At 45.7% G+C, this 17871-nt stretch overlaps 1 protein-coding gene across 2 annotated transcripts; it reads left to right on the top strand.

The window, feature by feature from the left end:
* Positions 1-802: 802 nt before the first annotated feature.
* On the top strand, positions 803-16304 carry ears2 (glutamyl-tRNA synthetase 2, mitochondrial). Of its 2 annotated transcripts, none has more exons than XM_073060910.1 (9): positions 803-981; positions 7172-7327; positions 8357-8546; positions 11475-11947; positions 12532-12640; positions 13333-13486; positions 14114-14244; positions 14928-15066; positions 15554-16304. In XM_073060910.1, exons 1-9 carry the CDS (start codon positions 837-839, stop codon positions 15632-15634), a joined length of 1578 nt encoding a protein of 525 aa, XP_072917011.1. In that variant the 5' UTR covers positions 803-836; the 3' UTR covers positions 15635-16304. The 2 variants fall into 2 exon arrangements, with proteins under 2 accessions (XP_072917011.1, XP_072917010.1); XM_073060909.1 differs by having other exon boundaries at positions 15551-16304.
* The last annotated feature ends 1567 nt before the right edge of the window (positions 16305-17871 follow it).

Raw genomic sequence — 17871 nt, 5'->3', positions numbered from 1 at the left:
TGCTATAACAATGAAATAATAATTAGCTGACATGTGCATATTCACGAGCGCAGATGCCGAATCTGCGGTTGTGACACGTTAACCCAATAAACCATTGCTAACTGTAACCTGCGTAGGTATAAAGGAAAACACAAGGAAAGTTGCAGACGCTGGAAAGTTCAAGCATTCTGGGGCCGAAACGTTGACTGTACTTCTTCCTATAGATGCTGGCTGGCCTGCTGTGTTCCACCAGCATTTTGTGTATGTTAGGTGTAAAGGAATTTCGCCCACTTCTACCAAAAAAAAAGAAATTGGGGATGATTTAAAACACCACAACATAATCTCAGTGCCTGAGCTTGAACTTTATCCAGGGGATTTAAAGCCGCTGGTGAGGCTGACCCATAAGCAACACACATTTGTTGAAGTGACCTCATACTCGCATCCCAATCACACCCATCTAACCATATCCGTACATTAAAGGATTTTTTACACTTGCCGAGAATTTTATTCACACGCACTTTTCATGTCGGCCTCGTGTCCACCCACATGCCTAGAAACTTTGCCACTGACTCCTAAGAAATTTACCATATAACCTGAGATCAACTCTGGATGTAATGTTAATTTCAGAAAGAAAAAAACAAATAAATGGAGCCTTTGCAACAGAAAATGTAACCCCCCCACCACCACGGATCCCCATTCCTCTGTTTAATAATTTGGCTCTTTCTCTTCCTTGTCCCCATTCCCAGTTTCACAGAGCCAGCCTCCAAGGGGCGTGACCGGTGACGCAATGCCGCCGAAGCCCCGCCCACCCGCATGACCCGGAAGTTGCCGCGGAGCCGCGGACCGGGAGCGCGGCGATGTGGCTGAATGGTCTGGGTCGCCGCTGGCGGCTGCTGGGCGACTGGTCCCGCGTTGTCGGGCCCGCGGCGCGGCGGAGGTTGGCTTCCCGTGGGGGGGAAGCCGGCAGCGGGGTGAGGGTACGATTCGGGCCGAGCCCCACAGGTACCACGGTGGGAGGGTAACAACTGTAATAGGGCCCGTTTGGCGTGTGAATGTTTGATGGATGATCACCTTTGACCAGAAATGCTGTTCCTCGTAATGGATGTGCAGTCCTTATTTTCAATATTAACGCAGTGTCCACGTGGAATCATCCTGGTCTTTGTATAAACCTTCCCCGGGAATTCTCCCACCATACATACTGCCCTTCCCTGATTAATCAGCCTTCCTGACTCCATAGCTCTCCCCTTTCCTCTGCACATATTTCCTAATTTCCACCTTTCCCTTTGTCTCCTGTATGCTTTTCCATCCCGCCGCCTTCTTTTCCGTCGGCTGCTTCCCTTACCACCATGGCGTTTTCCCCTCAAATCTCGATTTTCATGCTGTTCTCCCCCATTTTCCTGCCAGTTTTCATTCTCCCTGTGAGCTCCCTGCTGAAGAAAACTGGATACAAGTAATGTTAAACACAAACGAGTCTGCACGTACTGATAATCCAGAGTAACACATAATGCAGGAGGAACTCAGCAGGTCAGGCAGCATCGATGGAGGGGAATAAAGAGTCGAATTTCAGGCCGAGACTCTTCAGCTGCACCGGAAAGGGGGGGGGGGGGGGGAAGCCAGAGTAAGAAGGTGGAAGAGGGGAGAGAGAAGGTAGGTGGGTGGGGAAGTGAGAAGCTTGAAGATGACAGGTGGAGAAGGTAAAGGGCTGAAGAACCAAGAATCTGATAGTGGAGAATGGACTATGGGAAAGAGGTAGGGGCCAAGAGGGAGGTGAAAGGCAGTTTAGGACTATAAGTTAAAGGAGCAGAATTAGGCCATTTGGCCCATTGAGTCTGTTCTGTCATTTCATCATGGTCGATCCATTTTCCCTTTCAGCCTTGGTCTCCTGCCTTCTCCCTGTAACCCTTCATGTCCTGATTAATCAAGAATCGATCGGCCTCTGCCTTAAATATACTCAATGGCTTGGCCTCCATGGCAGCTCATGGCAACAAATTCTGCAGATTCACCACTGGCTCCTCCTCATCTCTGGTCTAAATGGATGTCTCCCTAATCTGAGGCTGTATCCTCTGGTCCTAGATTCCCCCACCCCAGGAAACATCCTCTCCACATCTACCCTATTGAGTCCTTTCAACATTCAATACATTTCAATAAGTTCCCTCCTCCCCATTCTTTTGAATTTCAGTGAGTACAAGCCCAAAGCCATCAAATGCTCCTCATACGATAAGCCTTTCAATCCCAGAATAATTTTCGTGAACCTCCTTTGAACCCTCCCCAATGTCAGCACATAATTTCTTTGATAAGGAGCCCAAAACTCTCAATATTCCAAGTGAGGCCTCGCCAGTGTTTTATAAAGCCTCAGCTTTGCTTCCTTGCTCTTGTATTCTAGGCCTCTTGAAATGAATGTTAACATTGCATTTGCCTTCCTCACCACCAACTCAACTTGTAAATTAACCCCTTTTGACATGCATCTTCTATCTCCTGTTGCAATTTGTAGCCCACATCTTTGCTACTTTTTGCCCGGTCACATCTTTTGTCCGGTCAATGTATAACTCCCATCAGGGTCTTTTTACCCTTGCAGTTTCTTAGCTCTACCCTCAATGATTCCACATCTTCTCATCTATGTCACCTCTTTATAAGGATTTGATTTCATTTTTTACCAGCAGAGCTATCCCACCCCCTCTGGTGACTTGCCTGTCCTTTCAATACAATGTGTATCCTTGGATGTTAAGCTACTAACTGTAGTCTTGTAGCCATGATTTAGTGATGCCCACAATGTCATACCTGTCGATCTCTGACTGCTCTGTTCATTTACCTTATTCCATGTACTGTGTATTCAAGAATAAAACCTTCAGTGCTGTATTCATCACTCTTTTCGATTTTGTCCCCCTTTTACATTGCAACTCATTGACTGCAATTTTGCCCTGTCTTCAGCCTGTCCTTACTAGTAGTCTCACCACACACTGCCTTTATAAAGCTACTGCTGCATGCTCAGGCCTCTCACACTAATTCCCATCCCGCCGCCAAATCAGTCTTAACCATTCCCCCTGAACAGCTTTCGCAAACCTGCCCACAAGGATATTGGCCTGGCGCTCCCCCTCTCCACCCCTCCCCCCCCCCCGGGGTTCAAGTGAACCCATCCTTTTTACAGGTCGTACCTTCCCCGGAAAAGATCCCAATGATTCAGAAATCTGAAACCCTGTTCCCTGCACCAGTTCCTCAGCCACACATTTATCTGCCAAATCATCCTATTCTTACCCTCATTGGCACGTGGCTCAGACAGCAATCCAGGGATTACTACCCTGGAGGTTCTGCCTTTCAGCTTTCTACCTAGCCTCCTAAAATCTCTCTTCAGGACTTCCTCGCTTCCCTACCTGTGCCATTGGTGCCGATATGTACCAAGACTTTTGGCTTCCCCTTTAGAATGCCGTGGATCCAATCCGAGACATCCCTAACCGTGGCACCTAGGAGGGAACATACCCTCTGGGTATCTATCGCGTCCACAGAATCTTATCTTTGCTCCACTAACTATGGAATCTCCTATTGCTTCTGCAGTCCTCTTCAGTTCTTTTCTCTTCCGAGCCACTGCACCAGACTCAGTTCCAGAGACCTGGTCGCTGAGGTCTCTCCTGGTATGCCACCCCACTCACCAGTATCCCTAAATTTGTATACTTGTTATTGAGTGGAATGGACGCAGGGATACTCTGCACTGGCTGTGCAGTTCCCCTCCTGGCAGTCACTCAGTTACTTGCCTTCTGCAACCTAGGGGTGACTACTTCCCTGTAGCTCTTATCTGTCACTTCCTCAGTTTCCTGTGTGAGCTGAAGGTCATCGAGCAGCAGCTCGGTACATCTGCTGCAGATGTGGTTATCTGGAAGGCTGGAGTTCTCCCAGAATTCCCACATCTTACTCAAAGAACACAACAAAGCCCCTGGAGCCGTTCTTAATTCACAAACCTGAAGGATGAAGAGGTAGTAGTCACCAGGTGCTTACCTTGTCTCAGCCTGATGAGCCAAAGCCAAAACCCACCCACTCTTAACACTGGCTCACTCACACAATGGCTGTTCTGCCTGCCCCTGCCTGATTTTTATTCGCCCATGTTCACTGATTGGGCGCTGTTCAAACTCCAAAAACTACCGCAAAGCGCTGCTTTGTTAGTCTTCAGTTTTCCCAAGAGAAGTGGTAAGAGAGGAGCCAGAATGTGGAATGGAAAAAGATAAGGAGGGGTAAAAGGGATGGGGGGGAGAAATTGCAGGGAGTTAGAGAAATCGATGTTCGTGCCATCAGGATGGTGGCTACCTATTTGGAATTTGAGGTGTTGCTCCTCCAACCTGAGAGTGTCCTCATTGTGACAGTAGAGGATGGACTGTGAATGGGAATTGGAATTAAAACGGTTGGCCAACCAGAAATCCTGCTTCTTGTGGATGCAGAGCAGGTGCTTGACGAAGTGGTCCCCCTTTCTATGTCAGGTTTCACCAATGTAGAGGAGAGCGCATGGGAGCACTTGATACAGTAGCTGACCCTGACAGACTTGGAGGTGAACTGCTGCCTCACCTGGAAGGACTTTTTAGGGCTGTGAATGATGGTGAGGGAGGAGGTGAATAGGCAGGTACAGGTCCAGAACCCCTTATCGGAAATTCTGAAATCCAAAAAGCTCTGAAGACCAAAGTTTTTTTCGCCAACAGCTGACGTCACTCAGGTGTTACGTGGCAGCACTAGCAGAGGCCACCAGACATCAGTTGTGGCTCAGTGCTCGTACTGGTTACACGTGCATTTGCTGTTCGCTGATATTTTGTGTTCACGGTTGACTTTGTGTTTAATTTCACTGTGAAAATATCAAAAAGAGCTGCAGATACCCCTATGGGTAACAATGAGAAAAAGAGAAGGAGTTCATTATCAATAACGCAGAAAGTGGAGTTATTGCAGAAGCTTGATCGTGGTGTGTCTATGCAGCGTCTTACTGAAGAGTATGGTGTCAGAACTACCACTGTATATGATTTAAAGAAACAGAAAGACAAGTTACTGAAGTTTAATAGTGACAGTGACGTTCTACATTTATTCCAATAAGTCATTTACCATGTGTTTGATTCAGTTCGTTTGAAGCTGTATATTTTTATGTTTTATTGAATGTTTTCATTGGAAATAATTTTTTTCTTGTCATTATTACCCAAACAATACAGTATAACAGCTATTTACATAGTATTTACATTGTATTAGGTATTATAAGTAATCTAGAGATGATTTAAAATATACGGGAGGATGTGAGTAGGTCTGGAGCTCCGCCGGGTCCTAAAGTCCACCCGCACTGAGACAGGTTAAATAATGGACTTGAGCATATGTGTTTTTTGGTATCTGTGGGGGGTCCTAGAACTAATAAGGAGGGATTCTGAATTCCGAAATGCAACTGGCCCCAAGGATTTTGGATAAGAGATTGTGGACCTGTATAGCATTTCTGCTTGCAGGGATAAGTACTAGGAGGGAGATGAGTGGGGAGGGAGGAATGGACAAGGGAATCATGAGTAATCATTAGTGTGTGTCACCATGGCTGTTCCATCATGTCCCTCACCTGGCTTGGCTTAAATCCAGATTACATTGACTTGAATGGATAAGGTTGGCTAGCTAAATTATTTCTTCACTCCAAGATCAAATGAAGCCACTTGTTTACTATTCCAGGATCTAGCTAAAATGTAAAGGTAACCCTCATTTTTTTCTCTACTGCAGAGTTTCTTCATAACATCTGCCTCATCTCCACTGCTGCTACTAAGAGAGTTCCTGTACTACTGCCTCAATTCTCTCACAAATAAACTTTTGATTTTGTTCTTGTTAACCATTGCCTTACCCTTGGTATCCCATTTCTTTTCAAGCTATTGTCACTATCTGTGCAGATCTTTTCCAGAGATCCATGTTTGAATCTCTCCAATCTAATTTTTCTCCAGCCCTAGTACAGAATCATAGATGATGGGGTGGAGATACATCTCTACCAAGGGAGGTGTAAGGCGCTCCTTCCCTCCACTAGCCTGCAGGTCACCTTTGGACAAGGTGTATAACCTGCTTAATCCCCTGATCAGGGTTGTGTGAAGCCATGGGAGCAGGTAGTTAGTTGATGGTCGCATGAGCAGATGGTGCACATCACAAGTCCTGGTTACGTGATCACTGACGCCAGATGGACAATCTCTGAAGTGTTTTGATAATGGCTGGGGTCACCCACCTTGTAAAGACACAGCTCAGAAGAAGGCAATGACAAACCACCTATGTAGGAAACTGCTGAGAACAGTCATGATCATGGATAAAGCAATAGCGTGAAGGGAGTTTTACCCCACAGTCAGTGATTCCTCGCTCGGTAGACAGATGGAAGACCATGATTGCCCATGTCATACGACATAGCATATATTGAGTACAGAATCATTTCTCATGAGACTGTTAACCAATTCCTCTTCTTCCTTGGCATGCTTGTCCATACTGTCATTTATCCAGCTGGGTGGGCAACAATCAATTTCTATGGTTTCCCTTACCATCAGGGACCTCTCTTCGGTTCCCTATTTAGCAATGTCATTTAACAATAATGAACATCAGTATGTTGATGACTCATGCCTGTCCCACACTTTCTAGGTGACTGTGCTGCTGTCTGAAGTGAGCTATTGTGCAGTCCTAGGTACAACATGGGAACAGGCACTTTGGGCCCCTGCGGCAATGAGCTGTTCTACCTTCCCCCGCCCTCAATTTTACAGGCCAATTAACTTACTAATCTTCATGCCTTTGGTATGTGGGAGGAGGCTAGAGCATCAAGAAAAAGAAACAATGGTCCAGGGTGACTTGCAAACTCCACACAGGCAGATTCATTGGACGTCATTCTCTGGTGCTGTGAGGCAGCAGCTTCACTAACTGTGTCACGGTGCCAGAGAAGTGACTGCCTCTGCAGACCTGGGCTGTTGCAAGTGTCCTTGGAGCCTTCTGGAGGATGGTCTCTTGTCGTTCCTTTCCATTGATCCTGGTAATTGTTGGTATTCTCTATCCTTATCTGACCCTGGAATGAAGTATGAAGCATATATGCTCCCTGATGAACCACACTTTGATGCTTTACCGTGACAAGAGGTTTAATGTAGACTCTCTAACAAATCCATGTTCATAAGGTTGCCCATACGTTACTCAAAGGAGAATCAATCAATTAATACGCTGCTCTTCTTGCTTCCCTGAGCAGGCTTCCTGCACCTTGGTGGACTCCGCACAGCCCTGTACAATTACTTATTCGCCAAAAAACACAGAGGCCAGTTTATCTTACGTATAGAAGATACTGATCAGAGCCGTCTTGTACCTGGAGCAGCAGAAAATATTGAGGATGTACTGGAATGGGCAGGTATGGCGCATAACTCTGTGGTTGTAGGGTGTAATAGTCTCCCTTGGTATCAGTTAGATCTCGCTCCCTCTCTCATATATCCTGAACTAAGCATAAGCTTTCAATTATATTAGAGCCTCTCCCACCCAGCGAAAGAATCTCAGTTATACCCTATTTTCAGTTTACTGCCTTAGGCCCTTAGTTATATCATTTTCTTTCTTATAACCTGCGTTCAGTTTAACATCCTGTTGCATATTTGTACTATGGTGCAGTTGACCTTGTGTGTTACGACTCTTGTCAAATTTGTTCTGTTACACACCTTTATATAAGTCCCACACATAATACTTCAATATACTCCACCCTCTGTACTGGAGAGTTTAACATCGGTAGCTGAGAGAAGGGCGCTGAGTAGGCTACGGTCAATTATGGATAACTCTCAACATCCTCTACATAGCTTAAGAACTTTTTAAAGCTATTATTAATGCTTTTTGAGATAGTGATTTAGATGCATATCATATTTTTTTACTGAGTTAAGTATTGTATGTAATTAGTTTTGCTACAACAAGTGTATGGGACATTGGAAAAAAGTTGAATTTCCCCATGGGGATGAATATATCTATCTATCTATCTATCTATCTCATTGCAATTTAAAGAACGTAAGAGGTAGAAACAGGAGTAGACTGGCATGAGCTCCTGCTCCATCATGATTGACCTTTTACCACTTTCCTACCTCATCCTTAAGTTCTTTAATAGCTAAAAATCTATTAATCTCTGAATAGGGTCTTGCTGTCTGAATTAGATTAATATCACCAGTATATGTTGTGAAATTCATTGCTTTGCGGAATCAGTACATTGCAATTCATAGTATTAAAAATTATAAATTACAATAATAAGTATGCAGTAACAATAAATTAAATAAGTAGTGCAAAAAGAGTGCGTAAATATTGCCAAAAATACTGAGGAAGTTTTCTTGGGTTCATTGTCCATTCAGAAATTTGATGGCGGAGGGCAAGAAACTATTCTTAAAATATTCTATCACTTGTTGTACAGGTATCCCCCCTGATGAAAGCCCCCGTAAAGGCGGCCCCTGTGGACCATATCAGCAATCAGAGCGACTGGATCTGTACCTGAAGGCTGCTGAGACTCTAGTGGAGAGGAATGCTGCTTACTATTGCTTTTGCACTCCCTCACGTCTGGAAATACTGAAGAAAGAAGCACTGAGATTGAGGCAAACACCAAAGTAAGTTTAAAGTGTGTGTTTAGAGGAACGGCATCCATGTTGAAGCATGTGCCTTTCCTCCAAATAATGGCTTTTAACAGTTTCTATCAGTGTACACAATAGGTATTGTTCCATGTGAACTCTGTTGTTTACTTGCTCATGAATGTATGCTCTGCCCCCTGATAATCCCTCTGCCTTTTATTTCCGAAAGTTAGAAATTCTTATAGCACCTGGTTACCCTGAGATGCCTGAAGTTAGTTTACAACCAGTTGCAGTTATTGTTAAAATGTAGGAAGCTGATTTGTGCTTAGCAAGCCCCCGAAAACATTCTAGAGGTACTGATACAGTCGGAAGTTTCCACCTGTTTCAAAAGGGCAACAGTTGTAGCAGTGCCCAAGAAGAGCAGTTTGATCTGCCTGAATGACAATCATCCAGTTGCACTCACATCTACAGTGATGAAATGCTTTAAGAGTTGGTCATGACTAGACTGAACTCCTGCCTCACCAAGGACCTGGACCCATTGCAATTTGCCTATCGCCATAATAGGTCTATGGCAGGTGCCATTCATTGGCTCTCCACATGGCTTTTGATCACTTGGACAAATCAAATACCTATGTCAGGATGCTGTTTATTGACTGTAGCTCAGTGTTTAACACTATCATTCCCACAGTCCTGATCGAAAAGCTACAGAACCTGGGCCTCTGTATTTCCCTTTGCACCTGGATCCTCGACTTCATCTGTGCGTATTGGTGATAACATCTCCACCTCGCTGACAATCAACACTGGTGCACCTCAGGGATGAGTGCTTAGCCCACTGCTCTACTCTCTCTTCTCCCATGACTGTATGGCTGGCCATTGCTCAAGTGCCATCTAAAAATTTACTGATGGTACAACCATTGTTGGCAGAATCTCAGATGGAAACGAGAGGGTGTACAGGAGCGAGATATATTAGCTAATTGAGTGTGTCGCAGCAACAACCTTGCACTCAACATCAGTAAGACCAAACAGCTGATTGTAGACTTCAGGAAGGGTAAGACGAGGGAACACACATCAATACTCATAGGTGTGGAGAGACTGAGCAGTTTCAAGTTCCTGGGTGTTCATATCTTTGAGGACTTAACCTGGTCCCAACATATCGATACAGCTATAAAGAAGGCAAGACAGTGATGAGTTTGAGGAGATTGGTATGTCAACTAAAGCACTTGAAAATTCCTACAGATGTACTGTGGAGAGCATTCTGACTGGCTGCATCACTTTCAAGTATGGGGAGGGGGGGCTACTGCACAGGACTGAAGTAAATTGCACAGAGGTGTAAACTTAGTCAGCTCCATCATGGGTACTAGCCTCCATAGTATCTAAGATGTCTACAAGAAGCGGTGCCTCAAAAAGATGGCGCCAGAATTAAGGACCCCCATCACCCAGGACATCAGAAAGGAAGTACAGAAGCCTGAAGGCACACACTCAACACGTCAGCAACAGCTTCTTCCCCTCTGCGATCTGATTCCTGAATGGCCATTGAAACCATGAACAGTACCTCACTACTACGTTATTTCTGATTTTGCATGATTTAATTGATTTAACCATTTAATTTATACATACACACACACACACACACACTCTCTCTTAGTGTAATTCAGTTTTTTTTGTGTTATGTATTTCATTGAACTGCTGCCACAAAGTTAACAAATTTCACAACACAATGCTGGTGATATTAAACCTGATTCTGATACAGAGATCCAAGTTAGAGATGGCGAAAGATCATTATTAGTGGAGACATGGGAGATTTCTTTGCATGAATAGTGCCACAGAATCTCTTTTATCTACTTGAACATTGATTAACAGATTACTATCACGTTTATAAAGTGTATATAGTGCAGGACTCTGTCGTCAACATTGCAGTATCTCTTCAACAGAGGAATGCTCTCTCAGCACCCGTGACAGTGAAGCATTCCTCCGATACTTCTCCTTCATCAGTGCAGTGTTCCCTTCATACTAGCCTTCCATAGTTAACATTTGTTCAGTTCTTGCTCTCTTAATTTATATATATGTTATGTTGTGTGTTGTCTGAATCTACATGCCCGTGATGCTGTGGCAAGCAAGTTTTTCATTGTACCTGTACCCATGTACATTGTACGTGTATGTGTACTTGTGTATATGATAATAAACTTGACAGTGCCGTGCTCTCTGAAAGAGTGATTGATTCCTTCACTAAGCATCTAACAGTGCAGCATTCTCTTGGGGAATCTTGTTTTACATAGAACCATATAACAATTACAACGCAGAATCAGGCATCTTGGCCCTTCTAGTCCGTGCCAAACTTTTACTCTCACCTAGTCGCACTGACCCGCACTCAGCCCATAACCCTCCATTCCTTTCCTATTCATATACCTATCCAATTTTTTTTTAAATGACAAAATCGAAACTGCCTCTACCACTTCTACTGGAAGTTCATTCCACACAGCTACCACTCTCTGAGTAAAGAAATTCCCCCTCGTGTTACCCCTAAACTTTTGCCCCTTAACTCTCAACTCATGTCCTCTTGTTTGAATCTCCCCTACTCTCAATGGAAAAAGCCTATCCACATCAACTCTATCTATCCCCCTCATTATTTTAAATACCTCTATCAAGTCCCCCTTTAATCTTCTACGCTCCAAAGAATAAAGACCTAACTTTTTCAAACTTTCTCTGTAACTTAGGTGCTGAAACCCAGGTAACATTCTAGTAAATCTCCTCTGTACTCTCTCTATTTTGTTGACATCTTTCCTATAACAATATAACATAGAACAATACAGCACAGTACAGGCCCTTCGGCCCACAATGTTGTGCAGACCCTTAAACCCTGCCTCCCATATAAGCCCTCACCTTAAATGATAATGTGCTCAAGCCTTTGGAGTAGGACTTAAACCCACAGTCTTCAAACTCTGTTAAATGAACGTTCTCCATTTTCAGGTATGACAATCGCTGCAGGCACCTTACTTCAAAACAGATTGAGGAGAAATTGGTACAAGGGTGCCCATATGTTATCAGATTCTGCTTGGACAAGGGTGCAGTGTCCTTTGAAGATCTGGTGTATGGAACAAACAGGATGGAGCCGGCCAGTGTGGAAGGAGACCCTGTTATCATTAAGGCAGATGGATTTCCGACCTATCACTTGGCGAATGTTGTTGATGACCATCACATGAATGTCAGCCATGTTCTGCGGGGTACCGAGTGGCTTACTTCCACTGCCAAACACGTGTTGATGTACAGAGCCTTCGGCTGGGACCCACCAATTTTTGCTCACCTTCCTCTCCTCTTGAACAAGGACGGCAGCAAGCTGTCGAAACGCCAGAGTGATCTGTTCATTCAGAACTTTTCCCAGAATGGCTACCTCCCAGAGGCTTTACTGGACATGGTTACGAACTGTGGGTCAGGCTTTTCAGGTATTGTTCTGTTCCATTTGGATACCTTATACACGGGACTGCAAATCGGCTGGGCTATGTTGAGGGAGGGTTGTGCGGAGCCTCGAGTGTGTCAGATAGAGGATGTTGTAAATTGAGCCTGTTGCAGGCAGGTTTATGTACAGAATGGATTGAGTGTTTACAGGTTTGGCATATTATGGACAAACTGGGGCATGGTGTATGTAGGAGTGAAGTGATAGTAGCGGGGTCTTGTTCTTCTGGGTGCTCATGAAAAGGGTCAGTAAAAAGAGTCAGAGAGAGCAGCTGGAAATCAAGGAACAGGCTTAAAGCGAGAGGGAAATATTTAAGAGAGACCTGAGGACTAATGTTTTCACACAGAGGATGGAGGGTGTATTAACTGAGCTGCCAGAGGAATCTGTAGGGGTGGGTACAATAACTCTGTTTAAAAGATAGTTTGACAGTTATATGGTTTGGAAAGGTTTGGAGGGATGTGAGCCAAAAGGAGACTAATGGGACGAGCTAAGTTAGACAATTTGGTCAGCATGGATGAGTCGGGCTAATAGCCCTGTTATGCTGTATAACTCTATGACTCTTTGTGTTTGTAGGAAATCGGCCTGGTCGAACTCTAGAAGAATTAGTGAGTGAGTTTGATGTGACCAGGATCATAACTCACTCTGCACTCCTGGACCTTGACAAACTACCGGAGTTCAACAGGTACATAAGGATCCAAGTGTGAGCACATACATGCACGTCAGTGTACTTGTACTAATAGTAAAGCCATTTTGTACTGTGGTGAACTTAACCTTTACTCTGTCAGTAACTTTGAAATTTGCAGCCTCTGATAAAGTTCAAATGGCCCTCCCAATGTGGTACAACATTAAACAGAGTCTGAACAGGAGGGTGTCAGATGTTTCCTGTGTTTGAGGAAGCGCAGGGAAGCTCTCCCGGCCGGTTGTTTAATGGATTGACTGATGGTGTGGTAAGGTGCAGTGGAGAAACAAGTTTCTTGCTGCTGAGCTACTCAGACCTTGACTGTCCCAGGATGGTCTCAGTCTGTTCTGAACTGGTCAGTTTTGCTGGGGCATCATATCAGCATCCTTGCTTTCAGGAGAGTAAAAGTCAGCCAGGCAGAACTGATTGGCATGCAATACTTAGTGTAGTTGATGAATAATATGGAGGTAGAGACACAACTAATGAGTAAGGTATAGAGGAAGTGGCGACAAGGAGAGAGGGGATGCTGCTGGTGTTTATTAGTGTTAACCTATGAGGAGGTGCACATAGCATTGACAGGACTCCAGCTGAGATTAGGTCGCTATGTTACACTGCAGACAAATGATTTGGATATATGACTCACAACAACTGAACCTGCCCACTCAGATCCTTTCCATGCTCTTCTCATTTGGCAGGATTCACTTGTTGCGCTGCATCGAGAATAGTAGCTCAAGGCAGCAGATGGTGACGGAGCTGCAAACGCTGTTAGAGAAGGTGTACAAGGACAGACTGCCAGAGGGTAAACCCCTGAGCACAGACTATGTGGAACGGGTGCTGGTACACCGGAAGGTAGGAGCAATACTGAAATTTATTCCCAGTTTCAGCTCCGACTGAGTCTCAGTAACTATGAGTTGGGATGGGTTTGCCTGTTGTTGAGTAGTGGCTGTGTCAACTTCCCACAGGGAGATTGATACTAAAGAACTGTGGGTTCGAAAGGAGAAAGCCCGTGTAGGAGCAAACTGAGGGGCCACACAGAGTTGGTATTTGAGAATACGGGCAATTTATTAAAAACTGGTCTGCGTCATTAGACCAGTCAAAGCTGATCTACCTGAACATGACCTGGGTACAACTCAGTTGACAACGTTACCAGTGAAACTACATTTTGATTTTAATTAAGTAACAGACTAGGTCCTGATTACAGAATAACATGGTTATCCACAGGTCTAACAGTAAATGTATTTTTCTGTTACAATGGATGCATGCTATAACATAATTAGTGAAGTCCCTGAAACTTGGGTGTTGTTACTGTTGCATTCCATGCCTCGATTTCTAGGCTTTGTCCGTGATTCCCTGTTACAATATTAGCACCATCCACATCCCTATTTCCACTTATTAGCCCTCACTATTACTCCCCTACAAGCTGAAACCTCCGTTAATGAACTGTAAGACACAACCATAAGATTCTGTATTTGACAGGGGCACATCACTTCTTTGCTGGACTTACTAAAACCCGACTACTCTTACCTGTGGATCCGCCCTCCTGTGCCGCGAGAGCAGATGGAGGATCTGACCACAGAGGGAGAGAAAATCTGCAGCATGGTGTTAAGGTAAGCATCTGCCTCCCCTCCCTATCCTCCTAATCTGACTTCCCATTCATTCTCCCCTCGCCTTTTCATCTCACTCTTCTGTCCTCCCCTTTTGCCCTCTCGTTTTGCTATTGTCTCCTGTCTTACCCTTTCTCCTGTTACCCCTCTTGCTCTTTCCCTCTTAGTCCCTCCACTCTGTTGCCCCCACTGACCTGCCAGTTTACTCTTGCACTCCCCCTCATTGCTTGGTCCTCTCCTCTCAACCCAGAGCTCTTCCCTATGGTCTCTTGTGGTCCTCCTGTCTCACCTGCACCCCTTCTGCCCCTGCTGCCCTTGATCCCTGACTTTGCCCCCCTCCAATTCCCTCCCTCTTCTTCCCCTAAGGCTTGGCCTTCCTTCATCTCATCTGGTTTCTCACCCCACCTCCCACTCTCACCCTCATTCTTAGCTCTCTACTCTTACCCCTGTTGTACCTTTTTCTGCATACATCTCCCACCACCACCTTCTCCTCTGTCACCCTTCCCTAGTGCACTTACCTTTTTGTCCAAACTCTTGCTCTCCTCGAAGTCCACCCTGGCATTTCACAGTACCAACTCTCCTTTTTGCAATCCACGCTCCTCGACCCTCTCATTTTCTTTAATCTGTCACTTTGAAACTTAATCTTACAAAGAAATCAATTAACACTTTGCTGCCTTGGATTCCAGCCTATACCAGAACTGTCCAAACGCTCATGGGACCCCAGCAGATCTGAATTCAGAACTGAGATCATTACAGACACAGTTGACAACCACCAAATACAGTGCCATGATGAAGCTCCTTCGACTGGCTCTCAGCGGGCAGCAGGTGGGGGAACATCAGGATTAATGGTACCAGTGAAGAGGGATCGAATATTTGTGGAGACTGAAAAGTCTGGGGTAGTTTTCTGTAAGACTGAGCATGTGCAGAGGAGATATAATACATGGCAGATAAATTCTGAGAAGTTTCCTCAGGCTAGTGATGGAAATACTGCCTTCACTGTTGGCAAGTTAGGTATCCAGGCAAAAGCGATTTGTTAATTGGAAAAAGCTTGAAGGGGAGATGAACACAGTGTCTTGTTACCAGGTGGAATTTGCAGGGCTGTCATTGGCAGTGGGAGGTGGGATTGGAGCTCCCTTTCCTGCAATGGTTATTCAAGTGCCTAGTGTTGGTTCTGGGGAAGTAATCTATATCATTTTGGAGTGTTGCAGAGAGCGGACCTAATGAGGGAGTTTTAATGGGGTAAATTTGGTGTTTTAATGCTTTTCCTGTTTCTTTTGGAGGATCTGATAGTATGTTGCTTTCTCCACAGCAGGGACCAAGTGTAGTTGAAATGATGCTGTCCTTGGGACCTAAAGAAGTGTGCGCGCGGCTGTACCGAGTGATTGCTGAGTGAGCGCAGGTGGCCTTCTACCAGCTGTACGCTTGACAGGTTGTCCATGATGTATGGCCATGCTTCACTGCTGACAGAACATCCAGGAAGGGAAAACGTGAATGTCCAAACAGTTTGGGCTTCTGGGTAAATCTACCTGGTGCGATGAGAAGCTCCGTTAACGGTGCTGCTTTGTGATTACAGCACACTGGTCAGGGGAACTGAGCTTCAGCTCGATTGGAGTCCGGCAGAGAAGGGGAAGACTTCCATCCCCACAGGGTAATCCTTATGTTACTCCTGTTCTTGGAGGAGCCTCAGACCCATGACTTCAGGATCACATGTTGCTCATGGGGCTTTGATCGTCTGATAACCAAGAATACCAAATTACTTGCTCTGAGGACTATCGGTATCAATGGATTAACAGCAGAGATAAATATCATTTAATGCAGCTGTTCTGTGCTCTGCACCAGCCTCCTGCTTCACATTGCTTTTTATTTATTTCTTTCTGTTCTTTTCTCCCTTCTGTCTTCCTATTAAAGACATTGTTACCATTTCTAATGCCCTAAACACCAGCAGTGTAACAGGCAGAAACGAACTAACTCTCTCTAAAGAGAAACACAGACTTACTATGCTTTGAGTTAAATAAGTGTCTGGTGAATTCCTTACTGGATTTATTATAAATAATTTATATTTATTATCTGTGTTTTTCTCTTTTTGTATCAGTCTCACCCCACTAGTGAAAATACTTTCTCAAGTTCAAATTTATTGTCATTCAGCTGCACACGTACACTGCCAAACGAAACAATGTTCCTCCAGACCAAGGTGCACAACGCAGTACTAATAATTCATATACAACATATAAAGTAATATTAGCACAAACAAATTAACAAATAACAAAGTGCAGTTACATCACAACTAAAAAGTAACCAGTATAATGCTATTGCTGCTTCCTGCGTGGTGACAGCTCGGTGTTTGCAGGGAGTTCAGTAGTGTTACAGCCTGGGGGGGGTGTACAGGGAGTTCAGTAGTGTTACAGCCTGGGGGGGGGTGTACAGGGAGTTCAGTAGTGTTACAGCCTGGGGGGGGTGTACAGGGAGTTCAGTAGTGTTACAGCCTGGGGGGGGGTGTACAGGGAGTTCAGTAGTGTTACAGCCTGGGGGGGGGGGTGTACAGGGAGTTCAGTAGTGTTACAGCCTGGGGGGGGGGTGTACAGGGAGTTCAGTAGTGTTACAGCCTGGGGGGGGGGTGTACAGGGAGTTCAGTAGTGTTACAGCCTGGGGGGGGGTGTACAGGGAGTTCAGTAGTGTTACAGCCTGGGGGGGGTGTACAGGGAGTTCAGTAGTGTTACAGCCTGGGGGGGGGGTGTACAGGGAGTTCAGTAGTGTTACAGCCTGGGGGGGGTGTACAGGGAGTTCAGTAGTGTTACAGCCTGGGGGGGGTGTACAGGGAGTTCAGTAGTGTTACAGCCTGGGGGGGGGTGTACAGGGAGTTCAGTAGTGTTGCAGCCTGGGGGGGGGGTGTACAGGGAGTTCAGTAGTGTTACAGCCTGGGGGGGGGGTGTACAGGGAGTTCAGTAGTGTTACAGCCTGGGGGGGGGGTGTACAGGGAGTTCAGTAGTGTTACAGCCTGGGGGGGGGGTGTACAGGGAGTTCAGTAGTGTTACAGCCTGGGGGGGGGTGTACAGGGAGTTCAGTAGTGTTACAGCCTGGGGGGGGGTGTACAGGGAGTTCAGTAGTGTTACAGCCTGGGGGGGGGGGTGTACAGGGAGTTCAGTAGTGTTACAGCCTGGGGGGGGGGGTGTACAGGGAGTTCAGTAGTGTTACAGCCTGGGGGGGGGGGTTGTACAGGGAGTTCAGTAGTGTTACAGCCTGGGGGGGGGGTGTACAGGGAGTTCAGTAGTGTTACAGCCTGGGGGGGGGGGTGTACAGGGAGTTCAGTAGTGTTACAGCCTGGGGGGGGGGGTGTACAGGGAGTTCAGTAGTGTTACAGCCTGGGGGGGGGGGTGTACAGGGAGTTCAGTAGTGTTACAGCCTGGGGGGGGGTGTACAGGGAGTTCAGTAGTGTTACAGCCTGGGGGGGGGTGTACAGGGAGTTCAGTAGTGTTACAGCCTGGGGGGGGGGTGTACAGGGAGTTCAGTAGTGTTACAGCCTGGGGGGGTGTACAGGGAGTTCAGTAGTGTTACAGCCTGGGGGGGGTGTACAGGGAGTTCAGTAGTGTTACAGCCTGGGGGGGGGGTGTACAGGGAGTTCAGTAGTGTTAC

This window comes from Hemitrygon akajei, chromosome 11 (genome assembly GCF_048418815.1).
Source record: "Hemitrygon akajei chromosome 11, sHemAka1.3, whole genome shotgun sequence".
Taxonomy (NCBI): domain Eukaryota; kingdom Metazoa; phylum Chordata; class Chondrichthyes; order Myliobatiformes; family Dasyatidae; genus Hemitrygon; species Hemitrygon akajei.
The sequence above is the reverse complement of the archived record's forward strand: the minus strand, read 5'-3'. Positions and strand labels throughout refer to the sequence as shown.